The sequence below is a fragment of the Sciurus carolinensis genome, chromosome 2, assembly GCF_902686445.1.
Source record: "Sciurus carolinensis chromosome 2, mSciCar1.2, whole genome shotgun sequence".
NCBI lineage: Eukaryota > Metazoa > Chordata > Mammalia > Rodentia > Sciuridae > Sciurus > Sciurus carolinensis.
The window spans coordinates 86,974,932-87,000,192 of record NC_062214.1 but is presented as its reverse complement, the minus strand read 5'-3'; the positions used below and the strand labels follow the sequence as shown (position 1 = coordinate 87,000,192).

The 25,261-nt window shown below is 47.4% G+C and overlaps 1 protein-coding gene across 1 annotated transcript in view; it reads right to left on the bottom strand.

Annotated features, from left to right (window-relative positions):
- Itga11 (integrin subunit alpha 11) overlaps positions 1 to 6,807 on the bottom strand; it is a 108,738-nt gene extending 101,931 nt beyond the window's left edge. The window contains exon 1 of the mRNA XM_047539777.1: positions 6,696 to 6,807. Within this exon, the coding sequence (XP_047395733.1) occupies positions 6,696 to 6,747 (52 nt within the window). The 5' untranslated portion in view covers positions 6,748 to 6,807. The remainder of the gene's footprint in view (positions 1 to 6,695) is intronic.
- Positions 6,808 to 25,261: the final 18,454 nt, after the last annotated feature.

The window sequence follows — 25,261 nt, the reverse complement described above, 5'->3', positions numbered from 1 at the left end:
TCCAGAGCCCAGCATCACATTCTCAGAGGTCCTCCAAAGATTCTCAAAGTCACTGGAGACAGAAGTGTCTCTGGGATCTCAGGACTTCAAAATGATCTGCGTGCCTTTAGAGCTGCTCCATGGACACCCCTGCCCTCCATGCACACCAGCACTTTGCATGAGCCCTGCATCGGGGGATCTGTGGACTGCTCCCCACTCCCACATTTCCCAAGGCAGAGGCTATGCCGTATCTAATTTGGAATCTCCAGAACCTGAGGTGCCTGGGCTACATGGTGCTCAGAACATGTTGCTGAAATAGACAAGTCACTCAGTTCTTCATCTGTAAAGTGGGATCATGTGTCTTTCTTGCTAAATGATAGACCTGTAGGCAGGACCATGTGAGCAGGGCTGGCTTCAGGGACATGTGACTATGCAGTAGCTGAGGGACCCAAATTCAGGAGTCCTCACTTTTGGCTTAATGCTCTACTGTGACCTTCTTGAAATTTTCTATAATTTTAAAACAAAGGGCCTCGCGTTTCCATTTTGCAGTGGGTCCTGCAAGTGGTGTGAATGAACTTGGAGAGGAACTCTGCTAAGGGACTTGATGATCACCACCAATCACTGACTATGAGGGGCCGTGAGCTCCAGGAAAAGAGCAGCCCCAGCACAAGGAGAGGAAATGGAGACTGTTTTGTGGCCTTCCTGGAAAGAAGAGGGGGTGAGGGCCTGGGAAAGGACTAGGCTGAGAAGGAGGATAGTGGAGATTAGGGACACCCCAGAATGATTCCAGTGACCTTGCATGACTTGACTGCCACCAGTGTAGAAAAATCTACCATTGGAACATTATTTCTCTGACCAAAGTATTATTTACTCCTTAAGTTCCCCTGCTGGGTGTAGCAAATGAGTGTCTAAACCTCACTCTCGGTCAGAAGACCTAGTCCTGAGTCCCCATGTGATCTTGGGAAAATCACAGGAAATCAGTACCTTTAGGAGCCTCAGTCTCCCTATCCATCTAATGGGCACATCCTCTCCTAACAGAGGAAGGAACACTCTTTGCAGACTGTTGGTGGGAGGTGCACCCATGAGCCCATTTCATGATTTTTCCATGGCTTTCTTGAGGCCCAGCCCTCTGATCTATAGAGAAGAAATGGACTGTGGAAATCCACAGGGTCAGGATTTCTGGTAGTCTGGCTCAGTTGGGTGATGTTGCTGGGGGAAGAAAGCTGTCAGTCCCAGCTTCAGAGGCAGGAACCCCTTCTCTGTGTCATCTTGTTTCGAATCCTGGAGCATGTTGCTATAGCAACTTCCCCAACTCACCCACATGCCACGTAGAAAAACCTCTGCCCGCTTTAGAGCTGCACCATCCAAGCCACAGACTGGGTTCCTCTATCTTATAGGAAGAGGTTGTCTGTCAGTGACAAGGGCCAGCGTAGGGCGCTGATTGGCTGGACCAAGCCAGGTAGGCCCCCTGCCTCCCCTGTTTCCTTTGCCCTTTTCCTATTGTCCTGGTGCCTGAAGTGCCCTGGTACCCTCTTTATTCCTTTGGCTTAAGGCACAGCCCAATTAAAATGCAAATCCCTTTGGGTAGGACAGGTTGAGTTGTCCTTACTCATTAGCACTGACCAGCATGAATGAACTCATTAGGCCTGAAGCGCAGAGCAGGTTCTATTAGGGGAAAGGAAGCGGGCAGGGCAGGCTGGGGAGGAGAATGGGCTGAGTGGGAACCCTTGGGCAGTCAGTGTCCCAGGATATCAAGGCACTTGGGGCAAGTGGTCGAGCCCCTGTGGGTTCTGATCTGGGGTAGCGAGAAGGAGAGGATCTCAGGCCATGAGGTACCTGTGAGTACCCCGTTTCACCAAGCCAGCATCTTGCATGGAGGACTCAATGTGTAACTGAGTCTGAAGGGGCAGGCACCCCGCTAGTGGGCAGCGAGGTTGATTGTTGGCACCCTGATTTCATTTTCCCTGAAGTCAGCTCCTTTGCCAGAGCCCCATGGTGTCTCTCTATGCCTTCCAGGCCCATTTTCCAAAGAGAGAATGTATCGTGTATGAATCAGAGCTGTGGCTTTGGGGTCAGGCAAATCCTGACGCTGCCTCTTACTTTATCCATATGGTCTTGGACTGTTCATTTTTCTTCACTCCTGTACCCTGGGAATCATAGTAGTGACTTCATGCCGTGGTTGCAAGGTCTAACTGAGATGTGAGAAAGTGTGTGCACAGCAAATGATAAGTGACCAACAGGATAAAAACTACTCTGTGATCTGAGAGCTTCCTGGGAGCCAGATGCTTCTCTGTGCATGTGATATGAATGAATCACATATGGGTCATTAACCCAAGCATGGACTCGGGAAGTTATTCTACCCATTTTACAGCTGAGAAAACTGAGCCCCTGGGGGGCTTATCCAGAGTTCACCCAACTAGAAAGGATTCGAATGCAGGTGACCTGGCTCCTGAGTCTTGCATGCACTGATTATTGCTGCTGCTTGGTGAGGGTACCATGTCAGTGTTCAGGTGAAGGGAGAACTGAGAGAGGGCGGGAGGGGATTAGGCCACTCCAACTTTTCCTTCCAAGTGAGATTTCACACATCTTGGTCTTAAGTATCCAATGTGAAAACACTCCACTGAACTTTTTGGTGCTCATTTCCTTTGGGTTTACAAGATGACCTATTCTAGGCTCCCCCAAACCTTTCTCCCCTCACTGGGAACAAACTCCTGGGATTTCAGGTGGTTAGGATTGACACGGTAAAGCTGGGGACAGTCCCACCTCGCCATGGCTCACTATAGCAAGCTCTCCATGCTAAGGGTGAGCGAGTCTTGAGCTCACAAGTGCTTCAGGGAAAATAGTTGCGAGTGACTACAGATCCTGGTGAGAGCCCTAGATTTGGGGGTAGGGAGCGGAAGGGGCACGCAGTGAGTGGCAGAGATGTGATTTTTTGAAGTGCTCTGGAGCATTTTTAAAGCTTGTTTTGTAGCTGGCTGTCTCGGAGTCGGCCAAAGGCCACCGTCTGGGGAGGATCATGACGTCGCCTCCTTGTAGGCACACTCCAACAATGACCAAATTTGACTCCAAAGGAAGTTTGAAGTCTGTGGTGAGATGATAGTACCCCAGATTGGGTCTCATGGAGAGAAAAATGAATTTCTTAAATTCTTCAAATGAACTCCCTTCTGCATAGGAAGAGCCACGCCAAGCCAGCTCAGAGCTCGGTTTTCTCCTAAGCCTAGGGGTTGCGGCAGGCTGAGGGGGTTGAGGATGAAGGACGTGCCCTGCTGTGGGGAAGAGTGAGGAGGGGAGCGAGGGAGATTCAGAGAGAGCAAGGGTGAGGGGAGACACTGAGTCCCTCCAGGGCCCACAGACCTGTGTGGGTGGGCTGGGAATGATGGGAAGGACGAGATTTGCATCCCATCTTTGGGGGTCCATGGTAGAGATGAGGGGTATGGTGAGTTCTCACGGTGGTCAAGACTTTAGGCCAGGTCTTTGGAGGGAGGGGCTGGGGAGATCTTGGCTTATTTAGGCTCCTGGCATAAATCGGAAAGAGGGCGGGCTTCACCCCATCTCCTTAGAACCCCAGAACCTGCATGCCATGCGCCTCAGCTCACAGTGCCTGAGCGTCTCGATCAATAATCTCCTAGCAAGTAGACAAAGGGGAGGCAAAGTGACACTGACAAACTGCATCTCCAAGCTAGAGAAGTTTGGTTTATTCAGGGTGCTTGCCTGTATGTCTCCTCTGGGTCTCCAACAGACTTCCCTTAGACTTCTCTTACAGACTTGAGTTTGAAAGGTATGTTTCTGGCGAAAGGATGATGATGATGGAGAAGAAAGAACTTCAGTCAGTGCTTAATATGTGTCTGGCAGTTTCCCAGCATGGTATGTAAATGTGTTCATTTGATCTTCATGATAACTTTGTAAGTTCTAGTATTATCCCCACTTTGCAGGAAATTGAGGCACAGAACCATGTAGTAACTTGCTAAGGGCAGATAGCCCTAACTGGCAGAGCAGGATCACAGCAGTGAGACTCCTGAGCCTTCGCCCCCACTTTGTGTCTGATCGTATCTTGTGTCTTTATGGAGTTTGGCAGATAACAGGTGCTCAGGTGCATTTTTTAAAGAATCATCACCCTTACTACAGATGTATTGTGATTGGAAGTTCTGGTCAATGGACCTACTCTCTCTATCAACCGTAAATGCCTCTGGACTTTTTAAAAGAGGCTTTCTTGTTAGCTTTGTCTACCCTATCACCTTGTCCACTCTGCAGCAGGATCTCTGAAAAGGTAGAAGCTCTGAACTCAAAATTGTCTTAGTGACAACTCACTCCCAACCCAGCCTCTAGCCGGTCCCTGTTCCAACCAAACTGTGCCACCACCAGTAGGCAAGCTTCTTACATTCACTTGACGTTGCATCTACTTGACACACAGGTGACAAATCAATATCAATAATGCCCTGGTTCCTGAGGAATGGACCCAATGACCCCTGAGATCCTTTTGGTCTATAGTGTCCAGACTGACAGTTTCATCTCTGTGGATTTAAAGTATCCACCTTTTTTTCCCCTTTAGTACTCTAAAACATGAACAGTCTCACTTTAAGTCACACCCACTCTACACACTCTTTCGGAGTCCCATTCAAATTACATCTCCTCTTCCAGGAAGTTGCCCTTGCTTATTCAACCGACATTGAACTTCTCTCATCTGAACAGCCCCAAGTTTCTCTGCTCTGTTGCCTTCCTGGCACTTCTATTTAGCTCTCCCTGGTCTTACTTTGTCCTCGGCTATGGGCAAGGCCCAGATTGCACACATGCTTAGACCCTACCCCCAGCTCCTTGCAAGCAGATGTCCGTTGTTTCAACATTGATTGATACGTTTAACGAATCCCATATTTCGAGAACCCAAATTGACCAGACATAAAGCAGCAGTGGTTTTCTTCATATACAGGGAGCTCTGAGTCACAAATCCTGTGTCTTCCGAGGCTCTTTAATGCCACTGTCCTTTACCACCTCTTTCTTGAATGACAACATTAACAACCATTGACTGAGCCCTACTGTGCACCAAGCCCAGTGTTAGCTTTCCTTACTCTGCTTCACTTACTCAACTCTACAACTTTACCAACTCAGATTTCTACCTCCATTGTTCCCCAAAAGAAACCTGTTGGAGAGGTCACAGAACCAGTGCAGGGCTGTATAGACATGGGCCATGGAGCTGGAACTGAAAGCCGGGTCTGGTTCCAAAGCCTTTTTACTCTTAGCTTGCTGAGTCGAGACTGTCTCTAGCTTGGAAGGCAGCCATTCCATCTCAGGTTATGGGGCAACATATCTGGCACACAGGAGTGGGTTCCTTTTCCTGTGACTGGATTTCTAGTGACTTAAGGACAGTTCCTGATGTCACCTCTCTCCCATCTAAATCAGCTAGAGTGGGTTCTGCCCCTGTAACTAATTTCTAGGTGTTTGTCGGCCTGGTGGCAGCTCTTCCCTGCCTTTTCCCCAAATCCAAACTTCACACATTAATGTTTGTTTTAAACTGTCACTCTAAGATCTAAACTGAACCCCTCAGCTGGAAGCCCTTTCAACTACAGGACCTCCCAGAAGTTTGCTATACAACGACAGGAGGGCGCACTTGTTTCCTGTGGTGTCTGCAGACTGGGGAGAGGGTTGGAGAGTCTTCACCTGCGCTCCCAAAAGGCACCTCTCCCGCTGCCACCGCGTCAGATCCCACTACTGGCTCCAGCGAAGGTCTGGAACCACGCAGAAAGGGAGGAGAGTCCGGGCGCCCACACCCGGCCAGTGCTTCAGCAGGGGCTGGACCTTGCAGGAGCATTCCGCCACGCAGAAGAGGAACCCCGAAAACTTTCTCCCGCCACAAAACAGCGCCGCTGGCGGCCGCCCAGTGTGACCCGAGATTATGCCAAGGCCTGAGATTAGGTGCCCTGTGCGGAGAGCCCATTTCTGGTTTCTGCCGGACTCTGGTTCCCAGCCGCGCCCGGACACCTGGAGTACATTAGGCGGCTACGTGCGTCTCGGCGACTGCGGCTTCCCGGGATTATTGAATAATTGCATAATTCCGAGCGCGGGTTGTGGGGGCGCTGCCCTATTCCTACCCGGGTGTCAGGTAACTTTTCCCGAGGTCCTGGTTTGCGGGTTTGTGCCCAACCACCCGTGCCCTGGGCAGATCAGGGCTTACTACCGACGAGGGGCCGAACGCCCTGGGGTCGCTCCACAGTCAGAGGAATTCTCGGCAGCTTTTCGCTCCCGGGCCTCCCACCCCAGCCTCCCGGGATGCGGCGCCTGACTCTCCAAACTCCGGGATGCTCCCCTGGAGCCAGGCAGGAGGGCAGCCGAGACACCCTCGCCCGGCGCGTCGGGTTCTCTTTCCCAGTCCGGAACTCGCGCCTTTCACGCTCCTGTGATGCCGAGTTCCCCCAGCACGGTCCTCCCGGACCCAAGGCGTCCGGCGGAGTCACCAGCCCTCGGCTCTTTTCAACTTAAGCTTCTTCAACTTTTCCCAAACACACCGAACTGCGGGCTCTAAGTTGCCTCCGCGCTACTCGCTCTTTTGCTGAACTTGGAGTCACTAAACGGCAGTCAGTTCCCAGGGGACCCACGACCCCAAGAACAGCCAAGGACCGACCCTAGGAGGCGCATCGTGTCCCTCTCCTACCATCTGGATCCGAGGCCCCGGCGGGCCAGGGAGGGACTTCTGAGGACTAGGGAAGGCAAGCGGGGACACGTACCTGGCCACAGGCTGAGCGCCCAGGCCACCACGAGGCCCCTGGGCAGGTCCATGGCCCGCAGCGCTGCGGCGGGTTGCGGGCACAGAGCGGTGGCGGAGGCGGCGGGCCAGAGCAGCAGCCTTCTCAGTGCGGCGCCAGGAGCCTGCACTGCGCTCGGCGCCCGCTCTCTGACAGCCGCGGCCCACTCCGAGGAAGTGGGAGGGCTCGAGCCGCGGGGAGGGGCGCGCGGCCACCACATGGGCTCTGGCTCCAGGCCAGTCTCGGCCCCTCTGCCACCTGGGCAGGAGGCGTGCAGCGGCCACGACGTCCTCGCCACATCTGGTCCTCTCTCCCTCGGTCGACACCCACTCCCAGGAGCTAGCTAGTGAGCGGTGTACCACCTGCCTCCCTGCCACCATCACCAAATCAGGGTTTGCTCAGGAGAGTGATCGACAGTCCCATCTCCCAGAGAAAAGAACTCCACGGTGCCCAGGGGGAGACTGGAGGTGACCCAGAGACACCCTTTGTTTCTCCCTTGGACAAGCAGAATGGATGTCCCTTAATCTTGAACTCCAAGATATCCTTGACTCCCTGAACCCGGGTCTGCAATGTAAAGGTCATAGATCTTGTGACCCTGGATTAAATGCAGACCCTCCCTCCCTCCTCCCCAACCCACACTTGAGCCATGTGAAGACATCCAGGAGGACCTGACCATTTTAACACACCATTATGCTTTTCTTTGGAACCCAGACACCTTCCTTCCCAGCCCTTGTAATAACAGACAATTAACTTCAGTGCACATTTATTGCAAAAGCTTTTAATCAGGCCCCGGGGCCACAGTTGTGGGTGTGGTGGCTGGCCTTCCCAGCTGGGGAGGAGCAGAGGCAGAGGGCAGGATAGCCAGTGGGTGGGGAAGATGGAGCAGAGGACCTGTCCCTTTCTCAGGAAGGCCTTCCTGTACCCTTCCTTGTCCCCTATCCCCACTATTCAGGTCCTTAGACACATGCTCATCTTCTCTTTCTCTCATCTTGTCTTTACTGTCAGAAACTAGACACCAATTGATGGAATCATTTGATTAACTTCTCTCTCCCTGAAATCTGTATGTGGTTCCCAACTGAGTACTCAGTTCGTAGCCCCTGGGAACAGAGGAGGTGGGTGGACGGATGGATGAGTATGGGGCATATTGGTAGACAGAGGGTGGAGTTTTCAGTCTAGGAGAGATTGGAAGGGCTTCCTGGAAGCAGTGACATTCAGGCAGGGTGCCTGAGGATGAGCTGGGTTTTGAGAAGCCTTGTCTTCACATGACTAGAGAGGTGGGCATTGTGTCTTCAACAGAGCTCCTTTCTTGGTAGCATCCTGGTGTTTACTTTAGTATATTCACCTCTCCCACTTAGCCACAGACTGGGAAAGCTGATTCCATCACCTGGTGTGTGTGTGTGTGTGTGTGTGTGTGTGTGTGAGGGGTTGGGGGAGAAAGCAAGCAAGCAAGTGGGCGTGTGGTTAATGCTGAAATGAATCAGTGTGTCACCATCCATGGAGCATAGTTTCAGAAAGGGAACTAGGACAGAGGAAAACAAGCTTTCTTGCTCTTGTAAAAGAGCACCTGGAACAAAAGAACTGACTCTCTCTTCTGCTGTCCCACCTCTGCCTTCTCTCCCAAGCTGGGTAAAGGACAGAGAAAGGGCTGGGAAATTGACAGAGGTCAGAGGTCAGGGTGGGGAAGTGGGGTGTGGCCTTGGGGTGAGGCAGACACTTGATGACATACTGGAGAAGAAACCAAGTCCAAGAGGACCTGGCGGAACTCAAGCTACCCTGTGAGCCCACACCCTCCATTATTCCTCGTTATGTGACAGAGACTGTGGTTTAAGGACTGGAGTCAGGATGCTTGAGCCTAGAGTACCAGCCGTCCAGTAGGCTGTGACCTCTTCCCAGCCTTGCCCATGTTCATGCTCGGCCTAGTGGTGCTCAAACTCCGGTTCACTGGGATGACCCAGAGCACTCATGAAAGCTGCAAATTCAGGGAGGATCAGGGAGTTGGGGAGGGCAGCCCGGGCCCCTTCGAGGGGGGTGGTCTGCACACTGCCTGCTGAAGGGGTGCTCTGGGTGGCACCATGAGTCTTGCTGGTAGCTCTTCTGCCCTTCATTAACTTTCACTGTCCTCATCCCAGCGTGGGTGTCCTGAGGATCAGTGCGTGTGCTTCTGTGTAGCACAGGACTGTCAGGGAGAGCTGAGCCCTCGCTTGTTCTTTCGGCAAATGTTTGGGTGCTTGCTGTCCCCTAATGCTGTGCAAGACAGCAGGAGAAGTCTGAGCAGGAGGAGCTACTGATGGAGCCGAGAAGGTGAGAAGTGACCTTGTATTTATTTATTTAATTGTACATTCTTATTAATTTACTTGAAGTCATTTCTCATTTAATCACTATTAGACATTATTTAAATCACACAAGGCAGCATCATGTGGGTGACAAATGCATGTGATTCTGATTCTAAGGCTGAGGAAGCTCAGAGAACTGTACGAAGGGCATTATAGAAGCCGGGATTTGAGTTGACTAAAAGTAACAATCCTTTGCATGTATGTAGTGCTTATGTTCATTTAGCTTCATTTTGATTGAGATATAATTCACATGCTATAAAACTCACCATGTAACTCAATAGTTTTTGCATATTCACAAGGTTGTATAACTGTTAACACTAATCTCACAACATTTTTGTCATCCTGAGAGAAACCCCGTACCCATGATTGGCAAACCCCCGTTCCTTAGTCCCAGCCCCTGGCAACCACTAATCTGCTTTCTGTCTCTATGGATCTGCCTATTCTGGACATTTCATGTAAATGGAATGATACAGCATGTGGCCTGCGTCTGGCTTCTTTCACTTAGCACAGTGTTTCCAAGGTTCATCCACGACATGGTGGGATCAGCATGACATTCCTTTTTCTTACCACATAACATTCCACTGTATGAATGTATCACATTTTGTTTATCCATTCATCAGGTAATGCTTATTTGGATGTTTCCACTCAGAACTACTATGCGTAATGCTGCTATGAATATTTGCGTACAAGTTTCTGTATCAACATCTGTTTTCTGTTCTCTTAGGGACACCCAAGAGAGTGTACCATGTGACCAGGGGCCACGTATAGAATGATGGACCCATGTAGCCAGGTGTGTAGTAGACTGTGTCATCTAGCTCTGTGTAAGTACACTCTACCATGTTCACACCACAAGAAAATCACCCAGCAACGCACTTCTTCTCAGAACATAGCCCTGTCTTTAGGTGACGCATGACTCTATCTAGTGGTGGCATTGCTGAGTCACATAGTAATTTTATGTTGAATCGTTTGAGGAACTCCCAACTGTTTCCATGGTTGATGTGCTATTTTACATCCCCACTAGCAATATCTGATTGCTGTGTGTAGCGTTTGACTCTTTAAAAGTCCCCTTCACACCCATGATTTCTTTTAATCCTCATATAGCCCTGCAAAGAATTATATTCTTTTCTTAGAGATAAAGAGATTGTATAGATGAGAATTCTTTCAGTTGCAAGTGACAGAAACTCAACACAAACTGACTGCAGCAGAAAAGGAAGCATAACAGCTCACGTGACTAGGAAGTGCAAAGGTGATCTAGCTGCAGGCATGGCTGGACCAAGAGTCTCAACTGAATGTCACTGCTCTCTCTAATTTCTTAGTTTTACTTTACCTTGTTCTTTCCTGCATTGGGCCGTGTTTCTCTGCCTATCTAGAAAGATAACAGACAGCAGTCACAAGCTTATACTTTCTAGATTCTAAAAGGAAAGAAGTGGCCTGCCTTCCTTGATCAGCAGAGAAATCCAGGGCTTTAGCTCATGCCCTCCCCTGACAAATCACAGTGTCTGGAGGTTATGGAATTATAATTGGGCCAGTCTGGAACACACACCCATCCCTGAGGGGCTGGGAGGAGAAGGGCATCGTGACTGACAGCCCCACCAAAACCACATATTATAGGAGAGGTTGTTCCTAAAGAAACCAGGAAAAGGGGGATGGCAAAGGACACTAGAGAGACAAACCCATAATTGCCAAGTCCACTTCAAAGATCTGTGCTCAAAACAGCAATAGATTTACTCAGGAGTCCACAGAACCTGGGATGGCAGGACTATGATGGGAAACCACGTGTTTCTGACAGCAGCATACATGCTCCGGCTGGACGGAGGAAGGGAGGGGCGTGCCAGGCGAGGACTGCATGGGCACGGGCAGCCCAGGGGCGTTCCTGTGGGTGGCTGCTGTGGCTCACAGCTTGCAGGCTGACCACCTCCTCTGGTGAGACCCTGGCTTCTCTGGGAGAGGGGGCCAGGGGATGCCATGTCCTCTGAAGAACCTAGCAATGTGTGGGAACTGATAACAGAGGCCTGGGTTCTGCTAGGACCAGTGCGTCTTCTTCTAGTAGAATACTTGGGGTGGCTTGGTCTGCATTCATTTTGGAGGGATGACTCTTGCTTTCTACTCTTTCTCTGCATTTTTCAGAACTCTGTGGCCTGGGTCTGAGGGATCTCCCAGGTTGCTGGACTTACAGTGTCAAAACTGGAACAATCCCTGGTAAACTAGGACAGATTGCTTTCTCCAGCACTTGCTCTTTCTTTCCTCCACGTGTGTCTTTCTCTCTCCCACCCCTGGTTGTTTCTCTCTACGCTCTTTTCTCTGCTCCTGACTACCTCGATGCAGCCACTTTCCATATCGACAGGGAGGCACTTCACCTCAAGGATCTCCCTGGTTTCCAGGCTCCTTCCTGCAACCACAGACCCCCCTCGTGGATCTGGAGAACCATCAGTGGATTTGTGCTTAGGAAATGCAAACATTTTTTTTTTCCCTTAAAGATAAACTTAAGCAAACTTACAGTTTCTGGGAAGGCATACTTATGCCAAAAAAAGATACAACAAATTCCAAAACCAAAAAGAAAAAAGAAATAGGAAAGAAAACCACCAGATTGCTTTTGCTATCTGCAGTTTGAATGATGTGTGCTGCTGTTCTGGATCCGTAACGTGATGCCAGGTGGTTGCATTTTGTCACGCAACAGCAGGCTGAGAGAGCCTCCCCTGTTTTCTATTTGACAGACCAGGTCTCAGTCCTACCAACAAAGTGAAGAGCTTAACTCTGAAGAAATGTGTTTACCCAGCGGGTGTCACCCCAGCCCCTGCCCTCTTGAAGGCAGGGGATACTGTCATTCTTCCTCGTCCTGTGCCCGAGCCCCAATCTTATTTCCATTGCTGAGGGTCAGGATCTGGTATTCCTATGGGGACCAACCCTGTATACAACCTAAACTGAATCCAGGAAGCTATTTTGTGATCTCCATTCCTGAAGCCACAAGTATGTCCAGCATTTGCAGTAAAGATATCAAAGGAAAGAAGTAAGACCTCAGTACAAACAGACACGCAGGATGGAGAGGGAATCATCCCTCTGAAGAAGAACTAAGGATAAAGATGTCCGTCAGGACCCTAGAGAGGCCATTTCTGATGGGGCTTGGGTGGGCTAAACCCTTGACATCAGATCAGACTGGAGCAGAAACAAACCTCAGAAGCAAACATCACAGCAAGGACAACAGCGTGAAGAACGGCTGCCTTCAACTGAGCCCTTATCATGGGCTACATGTGATTCCGCATCATCTCCTGCAGTCCTTGACCCTCTGGGGGTTCTTCCGGGCTTCCATCCCGGCCAAGGACTGGGCTGAGATGTCAGGGAGAAGCCATGAAAATTAGGGCCTGGCTGCAAGGCTCAGGGGTAAAGATGGACTTACTGGGGATTCTCAGGAAGCAGAGTCATGACACTAACAAGACATGGGGTGGAGTCGGGTTTCCCATGGTGCATAGGGTTCAGGGTCAGGGATGGGGAGCCCAGTCATTCTATCAATGTATTTACTGAGCACCATGCTGGGATGCAGTGACAGACCAGATGTGGTTCTTGGCTCCTCTCAAAACTCCACAACTAGGAGAGGATGCAGAAATGTAAAATCAAAATCAAAACAATAGCTCTCATAGACTGACTGGCCACTTACTGAGCTGGATGCTTTCCTTATATCATTTCCTTTCATCCTCATTGTGCTGATACAAAGCAGTATGACTTCTACCTGCCTTTTGCAGATGAAGAACTTGAGGCTCATAGTGGCAAGGGTTCAGAACTTACAAAAGGCAGACCCAGGATTTGAACTTGGTCTTGCCTAACTCCAGATTCTGAGCTTCTCCACTGGAAGACTCTTTTGAAGGGTAAGTGGAGCTGAGGGCTATAATGGAAGAGGGGACACAGTCCTAGGGGAGCACCCAGGAGTGTCAGAGAAGGAGGTCCATCTGAGCAGCCCTTGCAAGTTGGAGTTTTTCAGAGGGGAAGCATGCGTTCCAAGAAGAAAAAACTGCAGATGAACCAGAGCCCACAAAGGAGCAAAAGTTCAAGCTGTGCCAGGGAATGGAGAGCAGCTGGAGGTGAGCAACCGGTAGGAACAGAGCGAACCTATTTCAGGGCCCTGTCTCTGTGAAGGTGAGCTCCCTCTGGTGTGTTTGGGGAGACTGTTGCCAGCCCCTGACTGAGCCCTTTGCAAGCTAGGTCTTTGGTTTGAGCCTGATCAGCTTCTCCAGGCTTAGAAGAGGCCAGTACAGATCTCCCCCAACTGTAGACGTTCAGTAGGTGCAATGGACGCGCCCACGCTCATCCGTGCACACACTCACTCTCTAGATCCGGCACAATTCAAAGTGTGTAGTGAAGAGAGGCAGTTCCCTTGGTGGATGCTGAGACCACCCTGGGCATCCTGATGATAGTGTCCCCTGTGATTCCTCGGAGGAGCCCTAGCTCCTTATAGTTCCTTCTCCCACTTTCAGGTGACACTTCAAGGTTTTAAGTCATTGCGGCAGCGTCTGGCAGATAATTCTGGGTCACATGATAGGAGACTTTTATTGCCATAGTGAGGAGGATGGCCTTCATTTGATAGGTAATGAGACACTTTGAAGGTTTTCAAGGAGAGAGGCAGTCCAAGCCCTGATGGGTCAGGAGACCGAACTGTGGCTTCCATTCAGGAAGGTTCTGTGGAGGACATGCCACCGCCTCATGGATCATCTTCGGACACCCTTTCACTCCCCCAGGACATAGTGTGCTTCACAGACACTGCTTGGCTTCTACAGAGATACCATCTTTCTCCTACCTGGTTTCCGCAGGTGCTATTCCCTCTGTTCCTATGAGGCCCTGCACCCCCAGTCTTGCTGTTGGCTGGGTCACGTCACGCCTTGCCTGTCCTTCAAAGTCCCGGATAGTGGGACTGGCTCCTGCCTTCCTTAATTTATTTCCTACCTCACTCTGAAGTAAACCACATACTCCCCTGTGACTCACACTTGGCATCCCCAGAACAGGAAGAGCAGGACCAATAACACATCACTGATGCAGCTGACCATGGACTGGGCATCGTGCAGACTGCTTGGCACGACCTCATTCAGGCCCTGGGGCATGACCTCATTCAGCCCCTGGCATTCAGTGGGTCTCTATGCTCACTAAATGGATGGCATTTCGATTGCCATCAGTACTCCAGTATATTCCCCTGGCCTGCCCCAGGTCTGTCACTGCCAGGTCCCGGGGCCTCCAGCTACAATCTGGAGGTGTGCTCAGTCCCCTGTGCCCTGTCAGCAGGTTGTCAGTGCTGGGAATTGATGGGGGAAGTCCTCAGTCAGTGAATGAGGGGAGCTGGTAGGCGAGTACCCACCAGCTTTGAATGACGGAGGTATGTTCTGCATGGTATCTCGGGGTGCCCCAGCAACCCCCAGCTGTGTCCTCACCCTGCTTTGTCAGACTTCACCTGAATCCCTAGTTCCCTTGACAGTGCCTCCTGGATCACTTCCCCTGTAAAGCTGCCTACACTTAAATACTTGTGTCTATTTCCAGGGAAACTCAGCCCAGGGCAAGTGGTTCAGAGAGGTGAAGCAACCTGTTCCAAGTTGCTAGAATGTGGCATTCGGGATTTGACCCCAAAGATGTGGGGGCAGCACGGATAGGGCCTCCACGCCACTCTGATGCCACTGCCTCCACACTTGCTCACGCCTGTGCCAGCACCTAGAATGTCTGGGGATGCTGGCGATTCTGTCAGTTGAGATCGGGTTCACTCTTTGAAAAAGAGAATTCCCTTGAGAAGCATATTAACCAATGCAACCGGTATCAGCCATTCACTGAGAGTGTGAACTTACTTATCACATCCTTTTCTTCCCTAGGGTCTCTGAACAGAGTAGGAACTCACATAGGGGAGAAGAAAGGATATGAGTTTGCAGGGATTGTGGGGCAGGAGCCTGAGGCCTCATGCAGTTGGAGGGTCCAGAAGGAGAAAGCAGACCCTCAGAGAACCAGCTGGGAGGGGTATGAAAATTTGTGGGCCCTGTTTCTCCGTTTAGCTGAAAGCCAGTCCTCTGGGTAACTGTCCTCAGCCTGGAAGGGAGTGCAGAGATTTCTGAACATCCCAAGTTGCATAACTGATCTTGGAAGTGGATGAAGAAAAGTGAGGAGAGCTCGGCCCAAGACAAACCGTACAAAACCTTCGTGAGAGCAGGACCAGAAATGAAACCTACTATCTAATCTCTACCTCCAGCCAGGCTTGCTGGCCAACCTTGCTAAACCCAGTGGCCAGAATAAAGATTTGTATCTACCTCTACCTCCCCTTCTACCACAGGGTCTAGGACCTGGCATTGATCCTGCGATCAAATGCCTGCCAGGCTGGGGCAGCCACCAGTGGGTGCCTGCTTGGAGATGGCTTGTCCACTCTGGTTTCTGCAAAGAGGACTGCTTCCGGCTCTCCTGGGGAGGTTAGCCCAGGCTGCCCCAGCTGTTGCTGCTCATCTTCAAGCATGGCCTGGAATAAACATCTCCCAAGAGATCTGCAGCTGGGAGCAGCAGCCCAGTGGTGGTGGGGGAGGGAGGCATGGTAAGTGGCGGTGCTTTAGTTGATGTTTGGGTAACAAATGCTTCTGTGAGCATTTTTTTTCTCTGCTGAGTGTTAGTGAGGAAAAGATGGGTTAAGTGTTGGGCCTAAGTCCTCTTGAGAATTTTCTCCTCTGTGATGACCAAAAATGAAGCATCGTTAGGAAGATTATTATGAGGGAAATGGAGATACCATTGTCTTTGCCTCGAAACAGACTCTGCAAATGGCTGGTGGCCCCTGAAGTTACTCTGGGACTGTGTGGGTAGGGAGTGTCGTGGTTAAATGTGAGCTCTGGGGTCAGAGAGGCCTGGGTTAAATTTCTCGCCTGACCCCTCAACAGCTGGATGACTTGCCATTTACAACCATTCTGCCTCCACCTCTAAAATGAGAGTGATAAGGCAGAAGCTCTTGTGGAGCATTTCACCCAGACTCTGTTCTCAGCACTTGACATTTATTAACTCTTCGAATGATCACAAAAATGCTACGAAGTTCATGCTGTTGCTACTCCCATTTTACAGATGAGGCAGCCAAGGTTCGAAAGGGATCAACCCTTGCTCAAGGACTCTCAACTTCATGGAGGAGCCTGGAGTTGACCTCAGGCGATCTGGCTCCAGCACCCTCCGAGGCTCTGCCTTCACAGTTGCTGTGAGCCGTAGATGAACTGCAGCCTGTCAAGGGCTTGGCCGGGTGCCTGCCACATGGCAGGCACTCAATAAATGTTAGCTTTTATTATTAACAACATACGCAACAGCGTTAAGCAGACTAGTCAAGCTACCCACATCATTTGAGATTCTTAACAATGCCTGACATTTGTTTAGCTGTGTGTATAATTCACAGGGCTTTCCCAATTAATGTCTTCTCTACCTCTCCCTGAAGCCTTGTGAAGGCACCAGGGCAGCTTCAAATGGCAGGAGAAGGTCGGTGACTTGCATAAGGTCCCACGCTAGCTCTCTGGTCATTCCATCCTCAGCGAGTCTGCGTTGATATCCCAGACACAGATTTATACACTGTGGGGGCTGAAAAAAGTGCCTAAGGACCATCAGCATGTGACTGTTCGTATGTTTAACACAGACTATTTACACAAGCATTTTTATACTCAACTGCATAAACGATGATACAACAATTTACTAATTGTAATTACCTTTTTGTAATAGGAATCTGAAGGGATCACAACAAAAGCAGATACTACAAGCTCATATAATCATCTAAAAATAAAAAATGAAAGTAGAAGAGCAAGCATTAAATAATAGAAACTATCATTTGAACAACAGTTTCCGGTTTATAAACAAGTGTGATCTCTTTTTAACCTCATGACGATCCTCTATTGGACATAATTGTGACACAAAATTTGAGCTTAGGAGAGCTACTGTAATAATATGACTATGCCCAAATGCCTGCCCTTATTGAGTTTTGCCTGGGTGTTTTTTAGTTACTAAGAGAGCAATGTTAATAACTCCCAGTAATTTTCAAATCTGGATCTAGAAGGATTCGGAATGCTTGGTTTCCTTTTTTTTTTAAATTAATTTATTTTTTAAGCTCCACATGTGGACGTCTCCTAGACTCTGCCTCACATATCTGCATTTGTTAATTTTAGATTTCAACTTGACAGAAGCGCGGAATGGCCAGATAGCTGGTAAAGTATTATTTCTGGGAGGAAGGCTTGGTTTTGAATCTCAGCCCTGATACTTAGTAATTCTGTGACTTTGGTCAAGTTACTGAAGCTCTTGATGTTTCAGGGTTCTCACCTAGTAAGTGAGAGTACCTTCCTCATGCGACTATTGTGAAGATTAAATGAGCTAACATCAAGAGTTTGGAAAAATGCCTCCACATTTGTACTATTTGTTCATGTGAAATAAAAACAAAAATTATATTTCACAAAGATTGTAGAATTGTTTCTCTCCTTAGAGTTCTATAGATTTTGAAGCTAAGTTGTTAGGTACATATAAATTTAGGATCATAATATCTTCTTAGTGACTGGAAACATTTATTTTCTTTAGTAATGATTTATGCCTTAAAATCTTCTTTGTCTCATATTAACATAGTTTCACTGACTTTCTTTGGTTAATGTTTACCTGGTCTCTCATTTTCTATTTTTTCATTCAACGTTTTTCTATCTTTGTGACTTACTCATGTAACTAGTATATAGCTATTTTTAAATCCAATCTGTTGAACTTTTTCTTTCATTGGGGTACTTAGATCATTTACATTTCATTTAATTGCTTCTATACCTATTTAATTCTATTGTTCTATAAATATTTTCTGTTTTTCCTGGATGATTTATGTGCCCTTTTCTCTTTTTTCTTGTTTCTTTTGGAGAGACTATTTGTTAATTATCCTATTTTCCTCTATTAGGTTGGAAACAATAAATTTGTTTGCTAGTCTTTAACAATATCCTAGACATTCCAGCATTCATCTTTGATTTGTGAAGCTCTAATATTATGTGTTTTTATCCTCCTCTTAGATAGTACAGGGGCTTTAAAATATTTGTGTTGCAATTGCTACCCTCCCGATTCATACACAATCATTTTTATCTATTGTCTATGCTTTAAACATTAAGAGACTTTTTCTTTTGCAGTCAATTAGATTCGCAAATTTGCCACTTTTATTGTTTTTCCTGAAGCTTTGACTTTCTATATGAGATCATTTTCCTTTTGCCCAAAGGATGCCATTTAGTTATTTCCTTTAGGACTGCATTTTATGGTGTCAAATTCTCTCAATTTTTGTGTCTGTGAAATGTCATTATTTCACTTTTATTCCTCGAGGATTTTTCTCTGGGCATAGAACTCTAGATGGTATTGTTTTTTTCTCTAGCACTTTGAAGTGCTCATTCCATGTCTTCTGATTTTTGTTTCTCTGGAGAAGTTAGTTGTCTGTTTGATCTTTGCCTTTTTGAACACAAAGTGTCTTTTCTTCCCATACCTGCCTTTAAGATTTTTCTATTTGATTTTGACTTTATTATGTTGTAGATTCATTTTTATTTCTTCTTCTGTAATTCATTTGACTTCATTTACTTTTGGATTCAAGTCAGTTTTGGAAATTTTTCAGTCCCAACCTCTTCAAACACTTGTCCATCCATTTTCTCTCCCCTGTGTAGCAGTGAAACCCCAGGGAAGTATTTGTTAGAATTTCTAACTGAACCAGCCATGTCTCTTACCCTCTGCTTGCATTTCTCAGATTTTCCTTCCTATGTTTCATTCTGGATATTTTATGCTTTCTTTCAATTTATTAAGTCAGCTAAGTCAAATCCCATGTTTTAAGTTCTTAATTTTGGCTGTGTAATTTTTTAGTTTGAGAATTTATATTTGGTTCTTTATAGTTCTATGTTAAAATTTTAATTCTTGTTCTTTTAAAATCTCCTCCAACATAGTAAACACCATTGTTTTCAAGTCTGGATCAATAAACTGGGATCATTCCATTCTGTTTCTATTGTATTCGGTTCCTTCTGATGCTCAAATATGTTGTCTCTTCCCCTGACTAGTTATCTTTGTGCATAGGGCATTGTAATTGAGAATCTTTTGTGAAAATAGAGAACTTTAATTTTATACCATGGAGAGGATTATTTGCTTTTGCTAGATTCTTGAGGTCATTCATCTTAGCCATAATCTTAATCATTAAAATCACCTTAAAACTTTAATAATGTTCTTGAAGTTAAGACTCTCTTGGGTACCCAGATATCTGGAAGGTGGGCTAGTGTCCTTGTGAAGGCCAGTTTATTGACAGGTCATGCTCAGTCTTCGGTCATAGCCCTTCAGGATTTGAAGTGTTAGGGATTTCTTTGATTTCCAATTTGGTGGACCTGGAACTACAACTTTTGCTCCATCCACAAATATTGTAAAAAAATGTTTCCCCGTCTCTAAGCTGCATCTTCTGGGTTTGCAAATGCCTCAGAGTAAAAGAAGCCTCAAGTGCCAGGCTCACCTCTTGGGGTTTCCTTTCTCTTTCAGATCTCAGCCCAGAAATTTTTTTTTTACAACCTTGATAGCTTTCCCATACTTTCAAGCTGGCTTTTGGAAAATATTTCGCCCACTTTTTCAAATTCTCCTTAGAGGAAAAATTTGTCAAGATTACTCAAGCTGCCAAAATTGGAAATGTAATCCGAAATATGACAATGTTATTTTCTTGCTATAGCTTTTAATGATATCTTATAAAACTGAGCAGAAATCTTCTAGAATTTCCAATTCAAAATCACCTACTGCTGGGATAGTGATTTCATCCAGTTGTATATGAATAATAACTTGAGGACTAGGATATTGATTCATTCATTTCTCCAACAAATATTTATTAGGTGTGTGCTGTGTCCCGGGCACTGGTCTTGGCAAAGCAGGAAACCCTCTTTTCTCTCAGAAAGTTTAAAGTCTAGAAAGAGAGAGGGACCACACCCCCCAAAAAAGCTACATTCAAATGTGATGAGAGGTGGAGAGGAAAACTGAGGACAATCGATTGCAACAGGAAGAGAATGCAGGTGCCAAGTACTACATTCACCGTGGCGCTGCGTCTGCAAGCACCAGAAGCTAGACCAAACGGTCTTAAATAATGAATGAATGCATTACCTTCACAGAATGGGAAGTCCAGAGCTGGAGGAACCTCCAGCAGAGGTTGTCATGACGACTCTAGCTCCTCTTCGGCCTTTACTCTCTTATTGTCCCTGGGCTGGTACAAGATGGCAGCTGAAATCCCATTTATGCCATTCAGTCCAGCCACAGCAACCCCCGGAGGGAAAAGAGGAAGACTGCCCCAAGTCCCTGAGAGCACTCTCCTCATCCTTCCCTGGTCATGCCCAGTCCTGTGGCAATCACTGGCAAATGGAACATGATGGGCTTAGACAGGCTGCAGTCTGCTCCTGGCTGGGGCTGGGACCATATTTCTTTGAGTCGTCTGTGGGAGAGAATTGGGATTCTGTTGGGAAGGAAGAAGGAGCACAGTGATTGTCAGGCAGGCAGCTGGCAGTGCCCATCTCAGGGAGTTGATGGCAGAGGTGAGATGTCACCAAAGACCAGCCACCTGTTCTTCAATTCCCCTAGTCTTTTATGTATGCATTCTAGAATGTTCTTTGCAGTAACCCCATAAACCAAAATAAGCTGAGATTATTGAGTGTTTATACAGGATAACTCATTTATACCTATGAGAGCTCAGTGAAGCAGGTCCTATTACTGCCCTCATTTTATAATGACAAAACTGAGCCATGGAGTGTTAAGGAACTTATCAAGGTTATGTGGTAGACGGAGCCTGGATATAAGCCCAGGTCGTCTGGCTCCAAAGTTAATGATTTTATTCTCTTTGATAAACTCTCTCTAGCAAGGTCAATGGAGACTATTGGCCTGATTCTCAGATGAGGAACCTGAAGTTCTGTAATGTGAAGTTCACTCACCTGCTTATTCACTCAGGAAAATTTCCCTTTAGTACTCCAGATGCTGTGCTTTCGACTCTAGGAATGATCTGATAAGATTCTGCCACTGGCCTTATGGAGCCATAGACCCGTAGAATGATAATTATGGAATGATTACGTCGAGCAATTGGGCACAAAAGCAGCTGGTGGGCTCTGGCATCCGCTGCTTGCATTCAAGTCCCAGCCTCACGGCTCACTAGCTGAGTGACCCTGGACAAGTTCTGTTCTGAACACTTCCTCTTGGCCCCACTGGTGGGACTATGGGGATAGCTGAGCACAGGACAGCACACTGGACAAAGGAGAGTTCCAGAAGTTAATAAGTCACATGCTCACAGCCTGCAGGACACTCACACCACCTCGCCACACGGGCTGCACTCAGAAGAGTGAACCATCCAGACCGTGAGTGAGGGTTTCGCAGCATCAGGGGCGAGGGGCCTCCTGGCTCCCATGAAGGATGTGATTGGCTTGTGTGAATAATTCCACACACGCTGACAGAAAGGTGAAACTTGCTACTCAGGGATAAGCAGAAACTTCACCTGGCCTTCCTGATAAGGAGCATTCCTTAACTTGAAGTTAAGGCCATTGGGCGCCTTCCTGATTTCACTGAATGTCAAGGCTGCACAAAATATTGAACCTGGATTTCGGGTCTACACCACTGTTTCTGAACTTTGTTTTGCAACGTTGTTTCACCATCTGTAAAATGGGAACAGTGGTGCCTCCTTCATTAGTTGTGAGTTTTAAATAAGACAATGTGGGTGAAGCAGGGACTGGCACATGGGGAGTGTAGCTGTGGCCAAACGCCAACGTGGGCTCAGTGACTGCTTATGGCTACGTTGCTGGTGAGCAGTGCTCTCAGATTTAGACATTCATCTTTTGTTTCCAGATGCTGGGAACCTTCTACCCATTGAACTGAAATCTTGCTGCTTAGGAAGGTACTGGTTTGTTTTTCTGTATATCCATCTAAATGTGAATGCATCCATCTCCTTATTTGTTCAGCATTTATTGAGTGCTTACTATGTGCTTGGTGCTGGCAGTGTGAAGGTGGCTTTTTCAAGTTTGCAGTCTGGGCAGACAGGGCGTAAGTGCAGGGCAGTGTAGGGGGTGCTGTACCTTAAGAGGCCAAAGTCAAGACAGGCCAACCCCCTGGGGTTGAGAGCGGGATTGTGATGACCCTGAGGATCTGCTGCCAAGAAGTCCATTGGAGAGTCTTCAATTCCCTTTCTGAGAGGGAATTGGTCCAATGACCCCTCTGTCCCACACTCAAAGGGAATTTCTCATTGAGATTCCTGATAATCGGCAGACTTGGAATAAAACAAGACTTTCCCTGAGCACGAGGAGACTCTGGGTCTTGAACTGCAGCTGCCACTGGCTGCTAGTGGGCTCCACACGGCCCTTCCCCTCGCTGGGTCTCAGCTTCTTCGACTAGGATGAGGGAGGGGCTCAGGGGCTGGCGGCTCTTTCTGGGCCACCCCAAGGGTGTGTTTGTAAGCACCGTGTCTTGTGAGCGCCTTACTCGGGGAGCCTCAGCTCTTCCTTGAATGGGCCCCCACTGTCCTGCTTCCCTCCCCATAAAACTGCTCCGCACATCCATACACCCTTCTGTTCTACCCGACACACTCCTCCGGGCAGGGACCAGCTTTTTCAGATAATTGCTTCCAGGGGGAAAGTGAAATGAGACGACAGCAGCAAAAACCCAAAACCCGGTAGAAAGAAAAGGCCAGTGCTTGTCCCCTTGTGCCTGGAAGCTGGCACATTCGGTCAGTCTGACTTTTTCCTTAACAGTATTCATCTTTCGATTAGACCCTGCCCTGCCCTGGAGGGTCCTCTTTTTTCAATTCCAGGCTGGAGGCTCCATGGCATTTCAGAAAGAAGACGCAGCTCCGCAGTTTTCTCCCAATCTGTGTGTTGCCCAGGGATCTGGGAGGGCGTCTCCCAAGCGGGAAGATGGAAATCCAGCAGCACACAGTACTTCCCAGGCTGGCCCAGCCATGGCACTGTGGGGAGGCAGCAGGCAGGCAGCAGGGCTGGCAGCTGGGAGGACACAGAGGAGGACACAGGGAATTTGCTTCCTCTTCCAGCTGGGCGTGTGGAAAGAGCAAAGAAAATTTGACACTGACCTCTTTCGCTCCTATGTGTCTGGAGTCTAGCTGAGGTCAGAGCGTCACGGGGCTAATGATGTGGGGTTTTCCTCTGGCCTGGGCTCTCTTTTCCCTAGGGGAAAAATCAGGCTCTTTTCATCAGTGACGGCACCCGAGTTCTCAGAGAGGGAAAACCAGGAAAGATGTCAACTCTCCAGGGCGTCAAGGGCCAGGCCCTAGGAAGGTGTGGGGACAGTTTCCTCGCTTACCCATTGCTCCAGGGCATCAAGGGGAAAATCATGCCTGCCTGGCACTGTGACTGACAACCTGGGCCAGTTGTTTTGTCTGCCTTAGATTTTCCAAAGGGTCACTTTGGGTTATAAAGAACTGTGAGTGGGTCAGGATCGTGGTCTCTGGAGTCAGACTGACCTGGTTTGAATCCCAGCACCACTTACCAACAGTGGGACCTGGAGTGAGTGAGCTAAGCTTCTTACCTTCAAGGGTGGCATGAGAATCAGAGGAGTTGCTGCCTGTCACCTGTGCAGCACAGGCCTAGAGTAAGCATCAGTAAATAAATTAGTAGCTCTCAAAACGAGGGAAGTATGAGCAAATTTGACTTTTTCTTCCTGAGGCAGAGATCAGAAGATAACTGCAGACGATGTTTGGGATCCAAGGGAAGCTCCTCCTTCTCCAAGCCTGGTGTTTCCCCAGGTGCCCAGTCCACTGACTGGCCATTAAAGGAAAAGGGGAAGACGATTGGTAGCTGCGGCTGAGTGGGAGGTTAGGGGCTGCGAGATGCCAGTCAAAACCCAGAAGAGCTAATTGATGGTGCATAAAGGGCCAAGGGCATTTTCTGCTGTGGACAGGAACTGGGAAGAAGTTCATGATACCCTTGAAATGTGACCTTGTCCTCCCGTTAGGCCATATGACATCCTCCTGTAAACCAGAAGGCCAAGTCATGCATGGTGAGGACAGAATAAATACATCAACCCTCACTGTGAAATTTTTTAAAACATACCTCTTTTAGCATCCATAGAGCAAGAAATTTTTTTTTAAATAGAAACAACACAAATATATAAGTTATGATCTGATGGACATGTATCAGATCATCAATTATTGCATCAATAATTAGAAAATAAACTTTCAAGCATATATGGTGAATATTTATGAAAGTTGACTGTAAGCCAGATCACAAAACTCATCTCAATGTTCAAAGAATTGGTATCATATAGATTATGTTCTCTATACACAATGCAATGTTATAAATAAATAGCAAAAAGACCATAAAAAGACTGACATGTCAAGAACATTTTAAATATCCAATATTTCTTGTTAATTGGCTTGATTTAATCCTTCTAAAATGTATATATGTATCAAACATCATATCATATACAGTATATATTTACAATTTATATTTCTTAATTATATCTTAATAAAACTTGGGGGAATCTGATGCCATTAAGCAATTTATTGGTCAAAAAGAAAGTCAAAATGGAAATTAAAGGACTTAGAACAATGATGAGACTGTTATATATAAAAATTTAAAAAATTTTTTCTACAAAGTTAAAGTATTTACTATTAACAGTTTTAAATTATACCCCTGGAAAAGAAGGAGGATTGAAATTTAACAGAGCAAATGTCTAACATAGGTATTTTAAAAACCCAGCCAAACAAAACCCAGAAAAATCAGAAAGAAAGAATAAAGATTAAAAGCAGAAAATAATAACATAGAAAATAAATGTTCTGATGGGAAACTTTCTTCCTCCTCCAGGGCACACACGACACTCCTCACCGTAGCTCATTCCTTCACTTCTGGTTGCCAGAATGTCTGTGGATTCCGCCCACACCAAGAATTTCTCCAGTGGACACTGAAAGGCATCCTACAACTTAACTCAATTCTGACCCCATCAACCTGGAGAGAGTGACAGTTCCACAGGTTGAGGGCTCCATCCTAGGAGACCGCCCCCTGCTTCATATGCAATTGCAATCAATAGGGTGCCCTCTATACTTCTGACTGACAACCATAAAGCAAGGGTTCCCACTACCCCCTCCTTAACTCTGATTAATTTGCTACAGTGGCTCATGGAACCCAGGAAAACATGACTAACAATTAACCATTATAAAATTTTAATGAAAAAATTCTTGACCCTTTATTTAAGATTGATTCTCAAATTTTAATTTTAACATTACTCACTTGGTTTCCCCATTTG